We start from the raw sequence: 20,018 nt of genomic DNA, 5'->3' as shown, positions 1-20,018 counted from the left end.
ACCTGTTTGTCTTCACAATGGGAGTAGGAAGCACGCACGTCAGCTGCCAGCCGTACATGGCAAGGGAATTCAGCAGCGGAACGTAATCTGTCTGCACTTCAGCTCCCTGGGGAAGGAAAAGCAACAGTTGGCATCATCACTTGGAGTGCGACATTTAGCTTGACACCAAAAAAAAGCCCAAGAAAAAATACATGTGTGGGTTTTCTGAGAGGCAGAAAGGGGTTTTGCACTGAAGTGGGTCGTGTTTTATGTTCAGCTAGGCAGGAAGGAAAACGTTCAAAAACATGAGACAAATGACCGACCGCCCATACATCCCAAACTGTTAAAGCAGTTTGTTTAAAATGGTAAACATCTGTGATCTTGTTCTTACACTGCCTGACTCATCCATCTAGCTTTAGATCATTCCAGATTAATTCATTGTATGTTATCAATTATCTCCTCCAGCGAAAAATTATGTTCAAGTAGTTAATAAATGACAGCATTGCTTTGCTCAGATTCTGCACTTGTCTAAGCTTCAACACATCCTGAATATCTGCACTGAAATCAGTCGTGCTACTCTGCCATGATGGATCAAAAGGAAAATAGCCAACAACAGCAGCAAAAAATATGAGCCTGTTCCTTTTATCGCCCGCAAATACGCATCGCTGCCTTCTTATTTTGAATCAGGAAATCTGTGGGCGAGACTAAAAGCTTTGCCTTTCATTGCAGGAGTCTGGCTCCTGCTGCACATGTACCCAGCAGAGCCTTGCTCATTCCCTTTCAACTAAATGGCAGACCCTGCAATCCACACAGAAAGAACCACTGGTGGTTTCAACAAAGATTATTCCAGTGAGGTGTCTAATTGCCAAGACTGCCAGTAATTTAATGAATAGATGCTACAGCATATTTACTAGTTTTTAATTTTAATAAACACAAAGCAGACAAATGGTAACTACTAGTCTCTACAAATTTGACTAAATTTGATCGGAATAGCAATTACATTTGCCAAAAATCTCAGGCTCCTACACTGGTTTCACGAGCACGTAAGGAGTTTTAACTGCCAATTCGCAACACTGGGGAAGGCACAATAGTTTTGCAGCTCCAAAAAATCCATTTATTCCACAGTAATGAAATAGTCATTTGATCAGAACTAATCCAAATCCTGCTGTAGTTATTTCAAGGTATTTTAGTGAATTCCAATCTCAGCTGTTCCTTTCTTCTAACAAATGTAATTTAGGTCACTTATATCTTTATAACTGAATGGCTGCCTGACTATACCTATTAAAAACCCGATCATGACTACAAGTGCAAATAGCTGAAGAAGCTGTATCAGTCCTGCTTAAAAGGAAAATGTTTAAAATCTCTACCCCAGAAAGAGCCTGCAAGAGAACACTACTAATGTTACTTCTGTACAGAACCTTGTGGGGGCTTAAAGAGGTAGCGCTACTTTAAAACATCATCCTGTACAAACTGGAATTTCTACATGGGAGAAGAATGAGACACCCTGTGAGAGGGAGGCAATACCACATAGCCCTTAACTTGTGTCCACTGGAGCTATCAGGGCTTATTCTGCAGCTGTGACCATGGTAGATTCAGAGTCTCCTTTGACTCCCATTTCCCTCTTGAAGACCGATATTTGCACACTCCTCCCAGTTTTTAATACAGAGTGTCCAAGGGTAATAAAAAATTCATTACATATCTAGATGCCTTTAAGATATAATGTCTCAAAAAGACATATGAATAACACACTGAGATTTATGAAATTGGTCAACAGTGCCTTCAAAAAATAAAGATGAAAATATGTAACATGATGATTAGGAATAAGGTCAGAGCATCCACCATCACAAGCTCTTCATGAGGTGCCACATAAAAGGATCTGTCTAAAACATTCCCTCCATCAAACTGTCTGCAGAGGAAAAACCAGAAGGGGCTCACTCATTTAGAGGAGGGAAGCAGATCAGGAAAGACTGGCACAGCAGAGCTTGTCTGTGCCCTGAGGAACATCTTGTGTTGTAAAGAGGATTTCTATTTTGAATTCATTGCCTTAGGTGGGTGATTAGCAGGGAGAGCCTTCTTCTTGCATCAGGATATGCAACAAACGTCAGAAATCAGAGGGAGATTACGGCAATGAGGAAGGACATCAATACCACGCAGAGCTCATTTGGCTGCTGTAGAAGCCGAACTGTTTCAGGGACATGCCATCACTCCTGCCACAACCCCTGTCCCTAAAGGCTCTGAGCAGCAAGACAGGGCTGGCTTTGGACCTGTCTGACTTGTCAGGATTAAGCATCATCTGCAGCAGATGATGGTGTATTTCACAATGCAGTGGTGCAGAAAGAAAACAAGCAGGTAAGCACATTCAAAAGGGTAAAGTTACCAGAAAATAAATTTAAGTCAATTTAGACCTTAAAAAACAGGTTTTCTTTTTAAATCTGGCAACGTAAAAAAATCAAAAACAACCTGTTTATTTAAAGAGTTCTACACAGTTGATACAAAAAGGTGAGCTCCTGTTTCTCCCATGTGTTGGTACCCAACACCCCAGTGTGCCTGCTGGGCTGTCTGAAGGCAGGAAGTGTGTACATGATGCAGAGGTGTTTCCCCCTCTGAGCTCCTCAGGCCCTTTAACAAACTCCCTCCAACTCCACAACACTTCGCTGGAGTCAGACACTGCACCACATCTCCAGGTCCTTGGGGAATAGACTACTCCCAATAACTGGCTGAGTTTGAAGATGACAGACAAGAGGAAGGAGTCATTCCAAAATAAACAGGTTAATCCACATGGGCTTCAAACTCCCAACTTGCAAATACAGATAATTGAAGCTTTTCCTAAGACCACATGAAATTATTTCTCCCTCCCCCTCCTGAATCATTGGCTGTAATTCTACCCGATGAGTGGAATTTGTGTGCCAGCAGGAGTCACAGTTATACAGACCTTTAATTGGTGTCATATTAAATGCTTTCCAGAGCAAAAATGCTTCTAAACAAACAATACACTGGGGGATGGGTGCAGAGGAAAAGAGTCATCTTGTACTCATTTTATATTTAATAGAGTAATTATTTTATCTACTATTATTAGAGACAATAGAAATGAAATTTCAAACACACTATTCCCTCAAAAAAAAGCGCAATGCTCTTTCTAACTAACAAATACTGGATTTGAACACCAGTAGAAGTAGAAAAAAACCATGCCAGAGCTCCCCTGAAAAAGAAATGTTCAAACAATGCGTCTCAAACTGGGAGACATTTCATTCACTGAAAGGGTGGAAAATTTTAATTAACTTGCTTCCCACTCTCCTGTGGATGATAAGTAATCTCTGATCACACCTTGAGTGTCAAGAAGCCAGAGCATATTGAGCTAGGCTTTTCCCTTGACTTGCATCACATGAAAAGGATTTTTTTATTTGTAGTTGTTTTGTTTGTTTCCAGCATTTTTTCCTTTCACAGTTGCTTCTGCTCATTATGAAAAAAAAAAAAGATAAAAAAATGATAATAATAATATCTAGGGCAAGCCACACAAACAACTGCATTAACAATTTTTCTTTTCTTTCCCCCCCTACTGCGGCAATTTTAACCACAGCAAGAAAATAAACAAGACAACTACTAAGCTCTTGTGAGACAGAAGTTCTACAGAAATCATTCTTCCTGGGCTAAGTGAATGTGATTTTGTTACAAGGCAGCTATGGATTGTCACTGTTTAATATTTTTTTCCAACATGGATTAAAGAGTGGTAGATTGAAAGTCACATTAAATAAATCTTAATAAAAACCTTTATCAGCAAATCCTAACAGACTGCATACCAAAATCTACTGACAGATGGCAAAGAGGATGGGAAGTAAAAAAACACAAGTTGCTTGAAAGTGTAACCTACTGTTTGCTGCAGAAAATGGGCACTGCATTCAAACCCAGCTCCTTAAAAAAAATAGAGGGGAGAGCCCACCAGGGCTGCACTGCGCACCCCCAGCCAAGGCTGGCTGCCAGTCCCCAGCTCTGCCAAAGCCAGAGCTTGTCGGTCCCTGGGCATTGAAGGGAAGAAATGGTAGTGGCAAAGGCAGGACCTGCACCATAGTGGAAAAGAAAGAAAATGCAATGAGAGAAATTGAATATCTGGACTGTGCAAGAATGACCCAGTAAAAGCGTGCTGCAAACATTTTATGTTTGCAGTAACACAACTGACAGGGGGACTAAATTCGAGCTCTAAACTTGTGAATTATTTGCCTTTTTCCTTTTCAGACTTCTTCCAAGATGTAATTTCTGCTGACAGTGTAACAGTATTGAACCATTAAAAACATTTATTGGAAGCAAAAGAGAGGTTTCACAAATGCTCCAGCAATAAAGTTGGACTTTGTTCTTCTATTGAGCTGCTCCTGAATTTCCATGTCTAACACAACACAGCACCTTGCTGGCAGACACCTGCTACACATCTATTAGCTGTGGAGCAGAGGGCTGTGGATGCTCCTTGGCATTCCTGGAAACCACCAGTAGCTTTGGGAAGCAGGTGGGTCACTGACCAATGAGTAGCTGCCAAATGGAGACCTTAGTGGAAAGGTAACAGGAAAGAAAAAAAAGAGAAATAAATCCACAGGCAGGCTTTTCCCTCAATATTCTGGGCATATGCAATTTAGAGTAATTTAGAATTACTAATATCTATGTGAATTCCTGCAATGCGAAATGTCTTGGAGAATATAATAAGGCTGTAACACTATATGAGGCAGCATCATGTCAAAAGAGTGTTTCTGCAATTCAGATGTGTCCACTCACAATTTCAGTACACACACAGGCTGCTAAGTAGCATTCACAGCTGGCTCCACATTTAGGGTAAAATTAAAACAACAACCAAAAAAACTACCAAAAAAAACCCCCTGTGCCCACAATGCCTGCTTCTCTCAGTGACTTCTGTGGACGCAAATCCTATTTTCCAGCAGAAAGATCCTGATACTGCCTGAATCTGTAACACAGAAGTACGTTTGCACAGCAACACAATTCTGCATTTATAAAAGTACAGGTCCAGCAAAAGCTGGACAATGTGAATGTGTTGATACAGAGGGTCCACACAGGAAACATCCTATGAAATGTGTTGAACTCACCACTGCACAGACAATGTACATATGATGGGACAGCTCCACTTAACTGTCCAGAAACACAAGAACTAAATGTGATAGCAATCCATCAGTACACCTTCTTAAGTAACTATGGCATTTTTACCTTCACAATTCCTGCAACACTTAAAGTGTACCTTAAGGTGAGCATTGATTTTACTGTTTGTCCATCAATTCTTTGGAGGGAAGAAAAAACATAAAAAACCACTACCTGAGAACTTACATACCCCAGTGTGCTCTACACATGCAGCTTAATCATCCCCATGGAGCCTCCCTGACACAATTTCCTCTGGTTATAATTTATTCCCAAACATGTGGCTTTTACCAGAAGGCTTTGTGCACCACTCCCCAGTTATGCAAGTAGTGATCTATTTCCATGCAAGCACTGCAGCTGAAGCCTAGATCATCCATTGCCAGTGGCTCACACAGCAGGAAGGCGAGTGCTGCCCTGCCACTCGCCACAGGCAAGCTCTGTGTGCAGCCTGTGGGGTCCCAGCACCCACTCCTACAGCCCTCAACATCCTCACACAGATGCACTATCCAGGGCACTGCCCAGCTGGAGTCAGCTACTGGGCAAAAGAAACATGGGCCCAGGGTGGTTTTATAGGAAGCATAAAAGAAGACTGAAATACTTTTTCTCAGCTTGTTTTTAAGCAGGAACTTTAGATATGGGATGTTCACCTTTCCCTTGAAGATTTTATGAGTGAGCAGAGAACTAATTCTTAGAAAACTGTGACAGCTAGGAAGGATTTTTTAATCCATACTGTGCTCAGTCTCTTCAAGTGCCCTTTAGTCATAGAGAAGAAGTATTCACCTTGTTAGATGTTCAATGCTACCAGAGCCACAAGAAATTATCAGGGATGTTCCAAGTCCATATTGCTAGATTTTTGTTACTACATCAAAACCAATGAAAAGATTACCCTATGGATTTTAATTGATTTTAATCCTATGTCTACTGAGTTCAGCAGACAAATATATATATATATATATATATATATATATATATATATATATGCTGCTTTCATATCTTATATAAAGGAATGAAACAAGACTTATAAAAACTTCTGGAAGATAAGAGGCTCCTGAAGGTTTTGTTCAGCTCTTCTTAAAAAGCAACAAGAATTCACCAAGAGATATTTCTGAAATATTATGCCCAGGCAGCATATCTGTCCTTTGAGTAGTAAAGAGGGTCACACACATGGCTCCCGTGGGCTTTTCATGCCCATCACCATCAGCTCCTCTGCTGACCCGGTCACGCCTTTCTCCCGTGGCCGGAGACAGCAGAACATGGCTTAACTGACATATGACCTAAATCAGATTTACAGACAAATCAAATCCTCATTTCCAGAGAATTTGTTTCAAGGCTTACATTAAGGCAACTTGCAACCTAGGCTCAGCAGAGATAAATTTTTAAATCTTTTGTTATGTCGCACTTTAAAAGGTTTACCATGTCTACAGTGGAGACTGACCCCATTCAAGTCTGCCAGGGAAATGGCAACACCACAATGCATTTGAGATTTTAATTCCTGTCGTAACACCAAAGGTATTGTAGAGCAGCAAATACAAAGTGATGAATCAGCAGCTCAAGATTTTCAATGAGAAAATACATGTAAATTAAGGACAGTATTTTCAAAATGAACACAGCTTCAGAAACAGAACAATGCAGCAATATAAGATAAATGTTATAGCACTCTATTTTAAAGACAGTATTAGCTATTTTGTCTTGGGTAATGGGGAAGGGAAGGTGACAGATTTAGAGATGGGGAGAGGGAAATCATGCAGGCTCTGATTAATCAGAACTGTCTACCCACATTTGCCTACACAAGCAGAATTAAAACCATCAAACAAGTTTTAGGGCCAGATCTCAGAGACTTCAGTGGAAATAATATGTCCTGACATTTTTACAGTTAAAGTGATATGGATGAGTGCAGTATTTTGTCATAACAAGTCCTGTGGTCATTTGTAGAAGATGCCACAGCTCTACTTTGAGAAGAAAGAGTTAAAATTACTCAGAGCTATTACATCCTGTCTGCTGCTTGGCGGGACCACATACTGTGACAGCTGCGAGCTTTACATCCTCTACAAACTGACATTTTACACACATACTGAGTGCATCACACTGTTCAGCTTGTTTTCTCTATTAGCCTTAGCAATTAAAAAGGCAGCACTTTCCCTGCTAAGAGGTGTGCCAACCCCTCTCTTTTGTGTTAATGGTTAAACAGCAACCCTTTACCTTTTCATTTAGAAAGGTTTTCTTTCTAAAGGGCATCGATACATGCTGCATGTCTCCCTTTCTAAAAAAGCTTTCTTTTGTTGTGGCTGGGATTCTTTTGTTTGTTTCTTCTTCTTAATTAGGATACAGCACGATAAATTTATATTATAAATTTACATTCAGTTCAGACCACATCTGAATAACACCGAAGCTCATCCAGACAACCAAATCTGATACAAATTTTAAATAAAAACCTACTATATACATTCATGTCATGCTGCTTATCAGGGCTTCTTCCACTGCCTTAGTAAAAATGGAAATAACAAATAGAAAACGTTAATGTAGATCAGAGCTGAATGTACACCAAAAACACCCTAATCTTCTACATAATGAGTCATTGCACTGCTCCATAACTATCTCTGTAACACTCATAACAGCAAGAAGCCTTTACTGGCTCTTGGACATCTTCTGTCACCACTGAACTCTGTCTCCTTCCCCATTTTACAGTTCCTTCCTTTGCTGCTGCATTATCCCAACTTGACAGTAAAAAAGCTGAATTCCAACAGGGTTTAACACTTGGTCTTCTGGGTATGACACTGTGCAAGTGCCTACAGATCCCCCAGCTTCTAGTCCTCTGAGTCCATGACTTTACCTACCTACACCTATTATGTCTCAGAAAGCATGAGGCAAGATATATCCTGACAGTTATTCAAATTGCAGGACGAGAAAACCAAGGTGACCAGCTCTGCTCTTTCTCTAGGCAAGACCTTTGCAAGACTTCCGTAATGCCTCAACATTCTTCCTCCACCAAGTTTTTTCTTCTCCATACTCTTTCACTTTCAGCTTGGTGTGGAATGTTTTTGTAATGCCCACAGAACAGCCATGCTTGATCTCAAAAGAGCAAAACTGCCAGGGAACACTCAGCATTCAGATTTTTAATTACAGCAAAGAATAATCTGATCACACTGACAAGCTCTGTATATGCTATCAGTCAGTTTCTGAAATTGCACATCCCAAATCTTATGTCTGGAAAAGGAGATTCTCCACATTAGCCCTCACAAAGACATGGTGTGTAGCAGTACAGCATCTCCTGACACACCAGATGGCATTGGGAGGTTCATTCCTTAATCTATTGACCAGCTGTGCTCTTCAGCATGGAATTGCTAGAATTGAAGGCAAATGATACTCCACCTACGAAGCCTCTAACACTTCAAAGGGCCCTGATAGAAAATATTATTCTGCTGTGTGCTGGTGTTTTGGTCAGCACTCTGCCAACACAGCATCCCCATTATCCTTGTCATGTAGCTTGACAGAAGCTGTCTTGTGCCCACACTGATTATGCCTAACTTTCTTCCAATATCCTATTGAGATGGAGAACCTTGGATTGGTTGGTTGAGAGCCAAACTGGCTCTGGCCAAAAATTAGTTTAAAACTTGGAAAACTATTTCCAACATGGCTGTAAGTGATGGTTAAGGAAAAGTAATATATATTAGATCAAGCATGCCCCAAATGTTTTGCATACTTAGCATATCTGGTTTAGTTTCTACTGAAAGGAATCCAGTTTGTGCACTGTGGGACCATTCTGTGAGGTGAAGTAAGGCACAAATTAAGGATGGATCAGAGGGTTCACTTCAAAAAGGCACTCCTGATCTGAATTAAAATGTTTGTACAAACACAAGATCCTCTAAACTTCCTGAACCCACAGCCTTGTCCAGAAAGGAGTTACACAGATCTGCTGCATATATAATTACATTAAATATGTCTCTTTTGTTTGCTTTGTACCTGGCCTTGACTAGTGCCATTTGGCACTTGGTTCTTATACTGGAAGAGATATCGAAGAATTCCTATTTACCACTTTCCCATGTTTTAGGAGCTCTCTACCTATTCCATTCCCTGCAACTCTTCTCTTTTCCAGGCTAAAAGGACACACATGTAAAGTCTTCCTAATATGGAAGTTGTCTGTATCACTGACCATGCCCACTATCTTTTACAATTACTGTGCTAACACAGCCTTCTGAAATAAGGTGCTGTCAAACACAGCTTACACAGTAGTATGAAGCAGTATATACTTGCTGTTTCACCCTCTATTCATTTCCTAACAGTTTTAAGCATATGGTTAACATTACTGCTTCTTAACATTTGCCTTCTTGATCAGCCCTGACCTAATGCACTCATGAAACCATCTGTCATTACCCCAAAACCTTGTTCCTGAGTGGCAACACTGCAATTTGACCCTAAAAATGAACAAGAATTTACAGTCAAGTCTGTCATAACTGGAATAACATTTCATGCAATAAAGGAATAATTTTTCAGACACACATCAGCAACAAGATAATTAACGCAACAACTGCTATTACTGCACTAAACTGTTCTGCAAGTTGTTTGTAGCCATTACTATTTGGCCATTTCTTGCTGCACTACAAAATAATCATCTAATAACAAAACTCTCAATCTTAGTCTCCTGGAATTTTACACACTTACTCTAGCATCTGTCTCGTTTTCCCTTAATCTGTTCTTCTGCCATGTGTGTGCCAAAAGGAGGGATTATCTTTCTAAGGATTTTACACCCTTTACAATACATTCCAAGTGAAATGATCAGGTATTGCCTCTATGGATACGCAGCATCTATTTCTAGCAGACATCAGACACAACAAAAATAAACCTTCTAAGAGTTATACTTCTTTTCCTCCCCCATGTTCTTTTTGCTTCAAGTGACAAGAACTTTTGCTTCAAGTCACAAAGAATTTAAGCCCAGCTTTTTAAATTCAGAAGTATTGTGTGTATCAAATTTGCTGTCAAAGATTGGTACTGACCAATCTGGCCTAAGCACTGTTTCTACTGATCTGTGTGGGCATCTGGATCTGCAGAAGGCCAAGTTGTGACACATGTGGTTTATCTATAGGGGTTTATCCAGAATATGCGGTTTTTTCAGCATATGAAGGAGGACAGACAGAGCCAAAGCAGTTCTCCATGCTTTCCTGCTGCAGCTAAGCCTGCCTACCTAAAGGGCTGCCTTCTTTAGAACTGCAATGCTAAAATGACTCGTGTGATCATGTTGCCCTGACAACCAATGGAGATCCTCTGTACAGTTCATCTAGCAGACATCTGCAATTTTGAGACAGATAGCCCAGAGTTCCACTGCTTATTGTCACTCACATTTCCTACCCTCCAAAAAAAGCATGAGGTCAAGATCAGAAGTGTGTCGTACAAACCCAGTGTGGTGAACTGGCATTACTGTTAACATTGCATCCCTTCACTTTGGCTGCCTGACTGGTTCTGTTGGAGCACAGATCAGTACATGAGAGTCTGTCTCACAGTCTTGGAATGTTTTGATTCACAAAGAAAAGTCAAAGAAGAAACACTGTACACATACCTTCAAGACAGTCCACTGCTCTACCACAATTGCATCATACCCCTGTGTGGTTTTACTGTCTTCCACAGCAACATCTTCGAAGAGAAATACTCCATCCATTGTCCCATGTAAAGAATCTGTGAAAACACAGGGCTGCCTGTAAGCTTTACGGAAGACACTCCATGTGTGGTGAGACATCTGAATTTATTAATAACATATTCTTCCAAGGATGTTACTAAAAAGTTCACAGACATTCTCTGATAGTCTAGCTCTATTAAATGAATGAGACTTTTACCTCCAGCACTTTTAAGATCAGTCCTACTCCCTAATAGCAAACCTAGCTGTCCAGTCTGCTATTCCACCCTTTGCCATCAGAAATCACAGCTTTCCCATTCTGAGGAGTAATTCAGTCCTCAGTTCAGCAGTACTGCTCAACTACTTGAAGCTATAAACACACTAAAGACCATACATTATGTCAATGTGTTATTTTCAAGGGGTTTTGAAGGTATACTGATTTATTTTTATGATATTTATGATATTGATACTTGTGACTATATCTATTCACTCACACAAGTCAGAGCCCTGCATATGGATCAGCCACTACAGATAAAGTGATCTACATGGACTAAGGATGATCTGGCATATCTGAACAGTGTGAAAGAAAAGATACATTCATAACTATTTAATCAATTTATGAAGGCATTTTGACCATCTGGTTTAGTGCCTCTTTGTTCTCATTTGCATTCCCTACACGTTCAGCCTTTTTTCAGACAACACATACTCTCAAAGTTACTTGAGCAGCACTTTCTCCTTTAACTCAGCCACACAGTCCATAAGCAGCAATCACTCCCATATTCCAGAGCTTAGGTTTTGTCAGCTCCATGACAGAGCAGAAACAGAATAACTGGAAAAAAACCAAACAAACAAACTTATATTTCTTTGTTAAAATAAGCTGATTGATGGAACAATAGAATTATGTTTAGGGAAACTGTAAATAAGCAGGACTGTGCTCTTTACAAACAGAGAAAACTCTTCTCACATTGTCAAAAAGCGTCTTTTTCAGCCTTTCGAATATGAACAATATATTTACCCTGTATGACTGATTATAAAAGACCTTGCTTATCCCCTCCCCAAATGTTGTATTTTGCATGATAGTTTCCTTACATTTCTAGCAACACTATATTCCTTGAACTGGTATTATACACGTTTCTGAAATGCAGTCACACATGCCAAACTGACAGTTTCTTGAACTGACAGGGGAGTCTTCTGGATAAGCCTGCTTAGGTGCTTCATCAGGGTCATCCTGCTTTCCTGGTGAATGTTACAAGGTCAAGAAATGCCAGCAGGAAGGAATTGCTGCCTCCAAGGGAAAACATACATCAAACTCAGAAACAATTTTCACAAAGGAAGCAGTGAGGAGGATTAAGTGGCTTCTTACCTCTTGCAGACACAATCTCAGTCAACATCTTCCAATGTCATTATATGATCTAAATCAAATTTATTATCTGGAAATAACAAATTTGTTGCAGGCAAAGCCTGCAACAGACCAGACTCCTACATCTGGAGGCTTATGTCTACACAAACACTGCAGCAAGACTGCTGCTGCAGGTGTCAGTGCACAACCCCTCTGCTTCTATTTGCACAGTCCCTTATCCTCTTTTGCTGCTGTTGCAGTAGACTCATTAAGTTGCAAGTCAGGAGATTAAAATACTTCTCTCTAAACTAACACAGCTTTTTTTTTTTTTTTTTTGGTTCACTTGTGAAAGAAAAAAGTTGTAAACCACTTACTAGGGATTATCTTTGAGATTCTGTTGGAAGACTAAATGAAGAAGAAAAATACTCCATCTACTTTCACACTGTTTTGACAAGCAGGTTTCCTGCAACTCTATTTAAAATAAAGAGAGCCGAAGACTCCTCACAGCTACGCAAGCCAGGATTACACATTGCTCCAAGGTGGATGAGCTGGACTACAAAGCAGTAACTCCTGTCATCCAGACAGATTTCTCATCCAAGTGACAGAAGAACAGACATTTTTGCTGTGAAATAACAGGCCAGGTCACTAAGAAGCTGGGTTACAGGTTTGAAAACAAAGGTTGCCATATACCAAAGGGTACAAGATTTAATTACTGGATTTCATTCAAAAACAGCACTTTGTTAGACCTGACACTACAAAGGGGGAACCAACTCAATTTCTGTGAAATATCACATTCCAACACTCAAACCCATATCCAAATCTATTTCAGGATGCTAATGTACAAACAGCCCTTTAATTTTCTAAAGAAGGGATGACAGGACAGCACCTAAGACTGAAAGCAGATCCCTACTAGACACAGACATCCAGATCTCGCCAGGGCAGCTTTATACAGCACCCAGTGCACTGCTCCTGTGTTGTGAATTCCCTTAATGAAATTCTGTGTCACACTGTTGGCACAACTGCAGCTTGAGCTCTCCCCCGCCCCGTGTTTGCCAGCTAATTAATAAGTGATCAAAACACAATCAGCAGGCGTGTGTTTACACTCACTCGTAAATCATCCTTTATGTTTCATTCTGCTGCACATTCCACTCATGCAATTCAGAGCTTCCACATATGTGAACATGATGGCACATATGAAATGTTTTAGAAACCAATAGCTGAGCTCAGGAGACCCTACAGGCAAAAGAAACTTCACTTGGCAGTGCTGAGTTTATGGTTGGACTTGTGATCCTAAAGGTCTTTTCGAATCTAAATGATTCTAAGATTTTGCTTCCTTGTTGGAAGTACAACGATTACTGTTGAAGGCTACATCCATCAATCACGCAATCCACTGATTTTTTTAATGTTTTTTTTTTTTGCTAGTAAAGAAACCCATGGAAAATGAGAAAACTGGAAGGGGAAAATGATGACAGAAAGACAGCTGCAAATGTAAATAACAGTGTCTGTCCAACAGAGTGATGCTAGTGAAAAACTACAGAAACTGGTTGATGGCAATCACTGAGATTTCCCTCTCAACCAGAACCAACCTCATCTCTCTACCTGTCTTGCCACAGTGTTTTAAATATTCATGCCATGAATGCACACCTGCCAATTCTCACATCTCACACCCTGGCTGCACATTTTATCTTTTACATGTCATGTACTACACTTCCAGAGAAAAAGGGAGGCACAGGAAAGAATAAATAGATTTTTAATTCCTTTGCATGTGAAGCATTTGGGATGCTGAGAATAATGGGGGAAAGGAGAATGCAGCAGAGAAAAAGCTAGCAGGGTCATGTGTTGAAGAAAAGGCACCTATAACCCATGCTGTGATGTCAGGATCAGCAGGAATTCCAGGGAAACTTACACAGAGGTGAGGAAGGGCAAGGAAATGGCCAGATGCACTGAGTCTGCCTGCAGTACTTTTATCACACAGAGCTCTAGATGTAAGGGGCAATTTAAGTCAACAGTCACATGTTCTAGAGCTGGTTTGCTAGGTGAGATGCACCTGATCCAACAGTTTCATAGAACCATACGATAATTGAGCTGGATGGGGACCTCAGGAGGTCTCCAGTCCAATCACATGCTCAAAGCAGTTTCAATACAACTGCAGAGAAAACCACTCATGGCTTTATCCAGCTGCATCCTTAAAATCTCCAAGAATGGAGACAGCATAATTTCCTGGGCAGCCTCTTCCAGAGAGTGACTGTTTTCATGATGAGAAAGTGGTTTTTTTTATATCCAAAAAGGACCTTTATTTTTTCAATTTATGTATATTTTTTTCCAATCCTCCTACCAAACACAAATCAAGGGCCTGAATCCACCTTTTTGATTGTCTTCTCATAGGCACTGCAAGGCACTGTTAGGTCCCCCAAAGCTATCCTGTCTCAAGTGATGGTTCATCTTCAGCTTGCTGCCTACTAAAATTCCCCTGGCCCTCTCAACAGAGCTGCTACCCAGCCAGGCTGCACCCAGCACAGATTAGTGAAAAGGCCTCTCCCGTCTCAGAGGCAGGACATTTATCCTCATGAAATTTCATGAAACAGCTCCTGCTGGTATGTTTTTTCAGCCTGCCCAGGTTCCTCTGGAGAGTAGCCCAGTTCTGAGGCACATCAGATGTCTCCTGAGTATGGGATCATCCACAAATTTGACAAAAGCAAGCCTTGTTGCCTCCTGTGCATCACTGATAAAATTATTAAACACAACAATGTTGTTGTGCTAACAAAAAGGCCCCAGGACAGATCTCTGTGGTACTCCACTTTTTACTTCAGGTAAACTGTGACCTGTTAACTACAGCTCTCTGAGTCTAGCCACATAACCAGATTTTTAGCCATCAAGGCTGCATGGTCCTAGCTTGGATACAAAAATCTTGTGGGAGTCACTGCCAAGCTCCCTCGATGAATTCACCCAAAATGACATCTACTGCTTTCTCTTCACCCACAAATCATTACCTTATCACAGAGGACAATCAGTTTCAACTACGTTTTACTCTTGTTAAACTCATGCTGAATGTCCCCCAATCACTGTCCTCTCCTTCATGTGTCTACGAGTTCCCAGCGGACCTACTCAATGATCCAGCCAGAAATTAAATGAGGCTTACCACACTGTAGGTCCCTGGTTTGTACTTCTGGCCTTTTTTTTTAAAGATAGGTGCAACCTTTGCATGTGTCTGTGAAGACTAAGGCAAAGGAAGCATGAAGTATCTCAGTCTTGTCTAGATGCATCTGATCTCTTTTGCATATCCTCATGTAGGATGAGGTGGATCACAGCACAAATCCTACTGACAATATCGGTCCAGGCCTAGATTTCCATTGATTATACTGCCACTTTAAGGTGACAACTCATACACAGATTCCTGCAGGGCAGATTTTACAGATACATTTATTCAGCTAGATGTTACCTAACCTGTCTACAAAGATCAGTCATCTAAAGCTTTAGATGGTAAGTTGGTCTTTCCAGTTTTCACTGTTTCCTATGTAAAGTATTTCCTGATTCTGATGCAGTTGTATTCTCTTTTGGTAATCTCTTGTTTAACAAGATTCAGCTCCTGGAACATAGCCTGAGTTTGAAAGTTCCTAAGAAATGCTAAATATTCATCCATTTACAATAGGGCAGTAAGTGCTAATAAAACAAAACATTTTGACATTACTGTTTGCAGTATCATTTCCCAATCTCTATTCTTGAACTTCACTCTTACTTAAAGAAAAGGCTCCAAAAGTAGAGGTTACAATCAATGTCCTTCCTCTGAAAATGTTCCATTACCACTGCATCTTTTATTAAGGTTTCCTACTGTGCACAAAAAGCTATTTTCACTGGGTTGTATAAATATTTGATGTGGCTCGATTGACAAAAATGTATTTTGATGTTCTTGCTTCTGATTTACAGGAGGTATGTGGGAAAAGATTACTTACTTTACCATGACAGCTGTCTTAGCAGGCGACAATTTTCCCCCTGTTGTCTTTGAACAACAAATTCTCCTTATCTAGGAAAACTAACCTTCAGGCTGCTGTTGCTCTCAACGAGGAAAACTAGCTCTCCATGGCTTTATGGGGCACGTGACCTGAATGTCTGCCTTTGCTTCGTATTTGCATTCTTGCCCCCTTCTGCATCTTTTCACCTTCAGTACACACAGAGAAAATAATTCCATACGGATGATAAAAATCCCAGTACTTCAGAGGCTAAGGTGACAATAATCAGCCAAAGGCATCGCTGGCTCGTCTCTCTCGGAGGCAGATGACAGAGACTATCAATCGGACTCTCTTACAATCCTGACTACTTTCTTCTTCCAAACAACTCACATTTTGTTTCATTTGCTTTGTGTTTAAGTACTGTCAATGTTTTCTTGCTGGTTGGCTGGCTTTTTCTAGGTTTGAAAGGCAGAAAATCCACAGACAGAATTGTACAACAAACACAAAAATGCTAGGCACTTAAAGAGCTGCAGTTCAACTGAAGATGAACAGGCTTGTGATTATTCTGTTAAGGCATCAAAATATAAGCTTGAAGAGGTTTGACTCTTCCTGCCTCCTCACAGTGCCGATTGGAGACTTGCTGTTACAGGAAAGAAGGAGACCCCACCTGTTACTTCCTTTCCATTTGGTATTAATCTGTAGCTTGCTGTTACAGTCTCCATTCTCACTAGAAGAGGTCAAGGGTGAATTCCAATGGTCACTTTAGATCACAAGGCAGGATCAGTTTACACCTGGGACTACAGGAAGAATTATCAATTCCATGAGCTGGATGAGAAACACCAGCAGGTAACTGAAGAGCAAATTTAAATAAATAACTGCTACCTGCCAACATGAGAACATTCAAGGACCAAGCAGACTGCTGTTTCTAACTTACCAGCAAAATCTGAATACATTTAATATATGGTGTAACTATGCATGGTTTACAAACTGAGATCAGCAATTGTGTTGTATTTCTGTTTATAATTATCTGGTACAATAAGCAAAAAGAAACAATTGTTACCAGTGAACTTTAAAACTCTTTCAAAGACTAATTATTAAGCTGTTAGCAGAAGGAAGAAACAGATTTATGACTACTGACAATCTGGAAATCTTCACTTCATTGGGTATTCCAAGGACAAGGGGGAAAAGAAGAATATAATAACCCTGCTTTTATGTCTAATAAGCAAAATAATGAATTCATACTTTAAGCCAAAAAGAAAACCAGCCCTCAGAACAAAGAAATTGATATAGCCAATTAAAGAAAGTATGCTGATACTACCTTAATTTGGAAGAGGATTAATCAGTGAGTAAGTCCAGAGATGAAGAGCTGGACAGGCTGCCATAGAAGTCCAGAAAAAATTAAAAGGCTGAGAAGCCCTCAGACCCCTACTTCTTCTCTCATCCCTATCCTGTGTTGTTTGATACTGACTGGTATATGAGTAAAAAAGCTGTTCCATTTCTCTGCAGCACAGAAAAAATTTAGGATTTAAATGGTAAAACATTTAACTGCAAGTAATAGAAACTCACATATATTCTTAGTAAATGTTCTTCTAATAGCATAATACACTTTTAGAAACATTGTTTCAGCTTTTTGATTTCTAAAATTTGTTCCTTACAATGTTTGTAGCCATAAAACGTTAATAACAATGTTTATTAATTGTTCTTCCATCACTAATCTAACTTACTCCTGAATCTCTCCACTTTTACGTAATTTGTTGTCTTGTTTGAGCTGAAACTTTATCGCCAGCATTCAAGCCTGCTTTATCTACATCCACAGGCAGTTATCCAGCACTCCTCACTCTGGTATCCAAGTACATGAACCTCCCACAGGGCTCTGCTATGTAAATGAACTCGAAAAGTTTGAATAATGGAAAAACGCTGTGTTTAAAACATTTTAGAGTGAACTGACAAGCAGATTTTATTTCAAAACACAGAGTCTGATAACTGAGCCTGATAGAGCCGATTAGCTTTGCCTCTGTGCAATTTATATACATAAAGTAAATGACCATTTGTTTTTAAGCAAGTTAACTAGCAATTACAAGGCTTTCCAGGAAGCTGTGTGAAAGCATTCCATCAGCTGAACTTTAGACCTTCCTTTTTTTTTTTTTTTGGTACTTGTTTGTAAAATGAAAAATTAGGATTGCCTGTTAATTTCCTGATTGACTTTTACCAGAACTGAGTCATATTCCTTTGTTTTATCCTGGGTTCTGGAATTCAGACCAACAGTAAGAAGATGCTCTGGAAGCAGCTCCCCTATAATTTTGAGGCATAAACCAACTAATTTTAGTAGGAATGTGCAATCACGTTCCTTACCACATTCCTTTAGAAAAAAGCAAATCAAACCGAAATTAGGTGAAAGATTCAGCCATAAGCACTTTAACCATGAAGTATGCAAAATTTTCCAATGAAATTAATCCAGCTGCAACTTCAACATTTTTATGTTCAAGTACTTCTCTTCAACTGTTCTCATGGCTCCTAGGTTATGTCTCTTGGATCTGTGTACCCAAGTCCTTCCCTGTACACCAGGCTTGCCATGATGGCCATGAGTGTGGTACAGACTGGCTACAGTACTATGCTGGACCCAGTGCCACTCTTCCACAACATGCAAAAATCTAGGATTTTTAATCTAATTAAATTAAAACCAACATTTATCCATAACTCATAGCTAAGATGAAACAAACATAAAGACAATTTTGTAAAACTGTGCCATCCAGGTGGAAAGGGTCTCTGCAAGAACTGGAATTAACTTCTTGTTGGCCAGATAAAACTCAAGTCTTTGCACTGACCTGCAATCAAAGCCACATGCAGGATGACAGCAAAGTCAACCTTCTATTTATGTCATCTGTTTTGCAATCTTATTAGTTTAATTCATTTTACTTGATACTGCTTATTAACTCCATATATTTCTGCAATTACAAAATAATGTCTAGTACGTTTATGAAATATAAGACATGATCTGTTTTCCTTATTCAAATGCCAAAATATTTTCTGTCCTTCCACTCCATTTCACTGGAAGAGGCTGATCTATTACAAACCTGCCTCAAGTCTATATTAAAGTACCTCCCAAATATCTTCTCTTCAAAGATAATGACCTCTATTAAAGGAGAGAGGAAAATAATCACAGCATAATGCTTTCTGTAATTTCCATACCATTTACCATTCCAAGGCTGAAGATGGCGTTTACCAATGAGCCTCCTTTCCTGAAGTGATCTGTCATGTGCTCCAGCCAATTTGCTTCTAAGCTGTTGACAGTCTGCCCATTCCTGGAGATCCTCATAGGGATAGTCACTGTATAATACTGGCTGCATTTTTGTGGGGTTTTGGGCTTGTTGAAGAGAGCGAAGATCTCTGCTTCTACCAAAGAGTAAAAAAATGGAGTAATTCAACAACCTTATCATAAAATTTCAGTTAAAACAATGTATAACCCATTGTTTGCCCTTGCATAATTACACTGTGCAACTGCAAAAAATTCTTTGGGATGTGGTTATCTCCTTAATATGTTTCTGCAGTCCAACACAGACTCTCTCAAGACCCAATACAGTATTTTGTTTGCTTTTACAGTATTTCTTACACACACTGTTGATAATAAAACATATAAAGACAGTAATACCTGAGTACCAATGCAATATTCCTTTATGGGAATCACCAGTTCAAACACGAAATCTTACTGCAAATTTAGAAGGAATTGCATTCTGCAGATCATTCATGCAGACCCAATACAGTACTGTTTGCTTTTACAGTATTTCTTACACACACTGTTGATAATAAAACATTTAAAGACAGTAATACCTAAGTACTAATGCAACATTCCTTTATGGGAATCACCAGTTCAAACACGAAATCTAACTGCAAATTTAGAAGGAACTGCATTCTGCAGATCATGTTTATTAAAGTATTAAATAACTTGGTTTTGATGACACAAAAGTGTGGAACAAGCCAATGGCAGTCTCATCTCGAGAATGAATGCAATGAATCACTC

General features: G+C 39.8%; 1 protein-coding gene across 6 annotated transcripts in view; it reads right to left on the bottom strand.

The window, feature by feature from the left end:
- RFTN1 (raftlin, lipid raft linker 1) overlaps positions 1-20,018 on the bottom strand; it is a 96,889-nt gene that overhangs the window by 7,580 nt on the left and 69,291 nt on the right. For all 6 annotated transcript variants that reach the window (XM_005518932.3, XM_088065271.1, XM_088065277.1 and 3 more), the window contains exons 6-8: positions 19,190-19,393; positions 10,661-10,776; positions 3-106 (exon numbers count right to left, since the gene is read on the bottom strand). In XM_005518932.3, the coding sequence (XP_005518989.1) occupies positions 3-106; positions 10,661-10,776; positions 19,190-19,393 (424 nt within the window). The remainder of the gene's footprint in view (positions 1-2; positions 107-10,660; positions 10,777-19,189; positions 19,394-20,018) is intronic.

This window comes from Pseudopodoces humilis, chromosome 1 (genome assembly GCF_049639895.1).
Source record: "Pseudopodoces humilis isolate 2021_Gansu_Grassland_sample_001 chromosome 1, ASM4963989v1, whole genome shotgun sequence".
Lineage (NCBI taxonomy): Eukaryota > Metazoa > Chordata > Aves > Passeriformes > Paridae > Pseudopodoces > Pseudopodoces humilis.
This window is presented reverse-complemented; position numbering and strand designations above follow the sequence as displayed.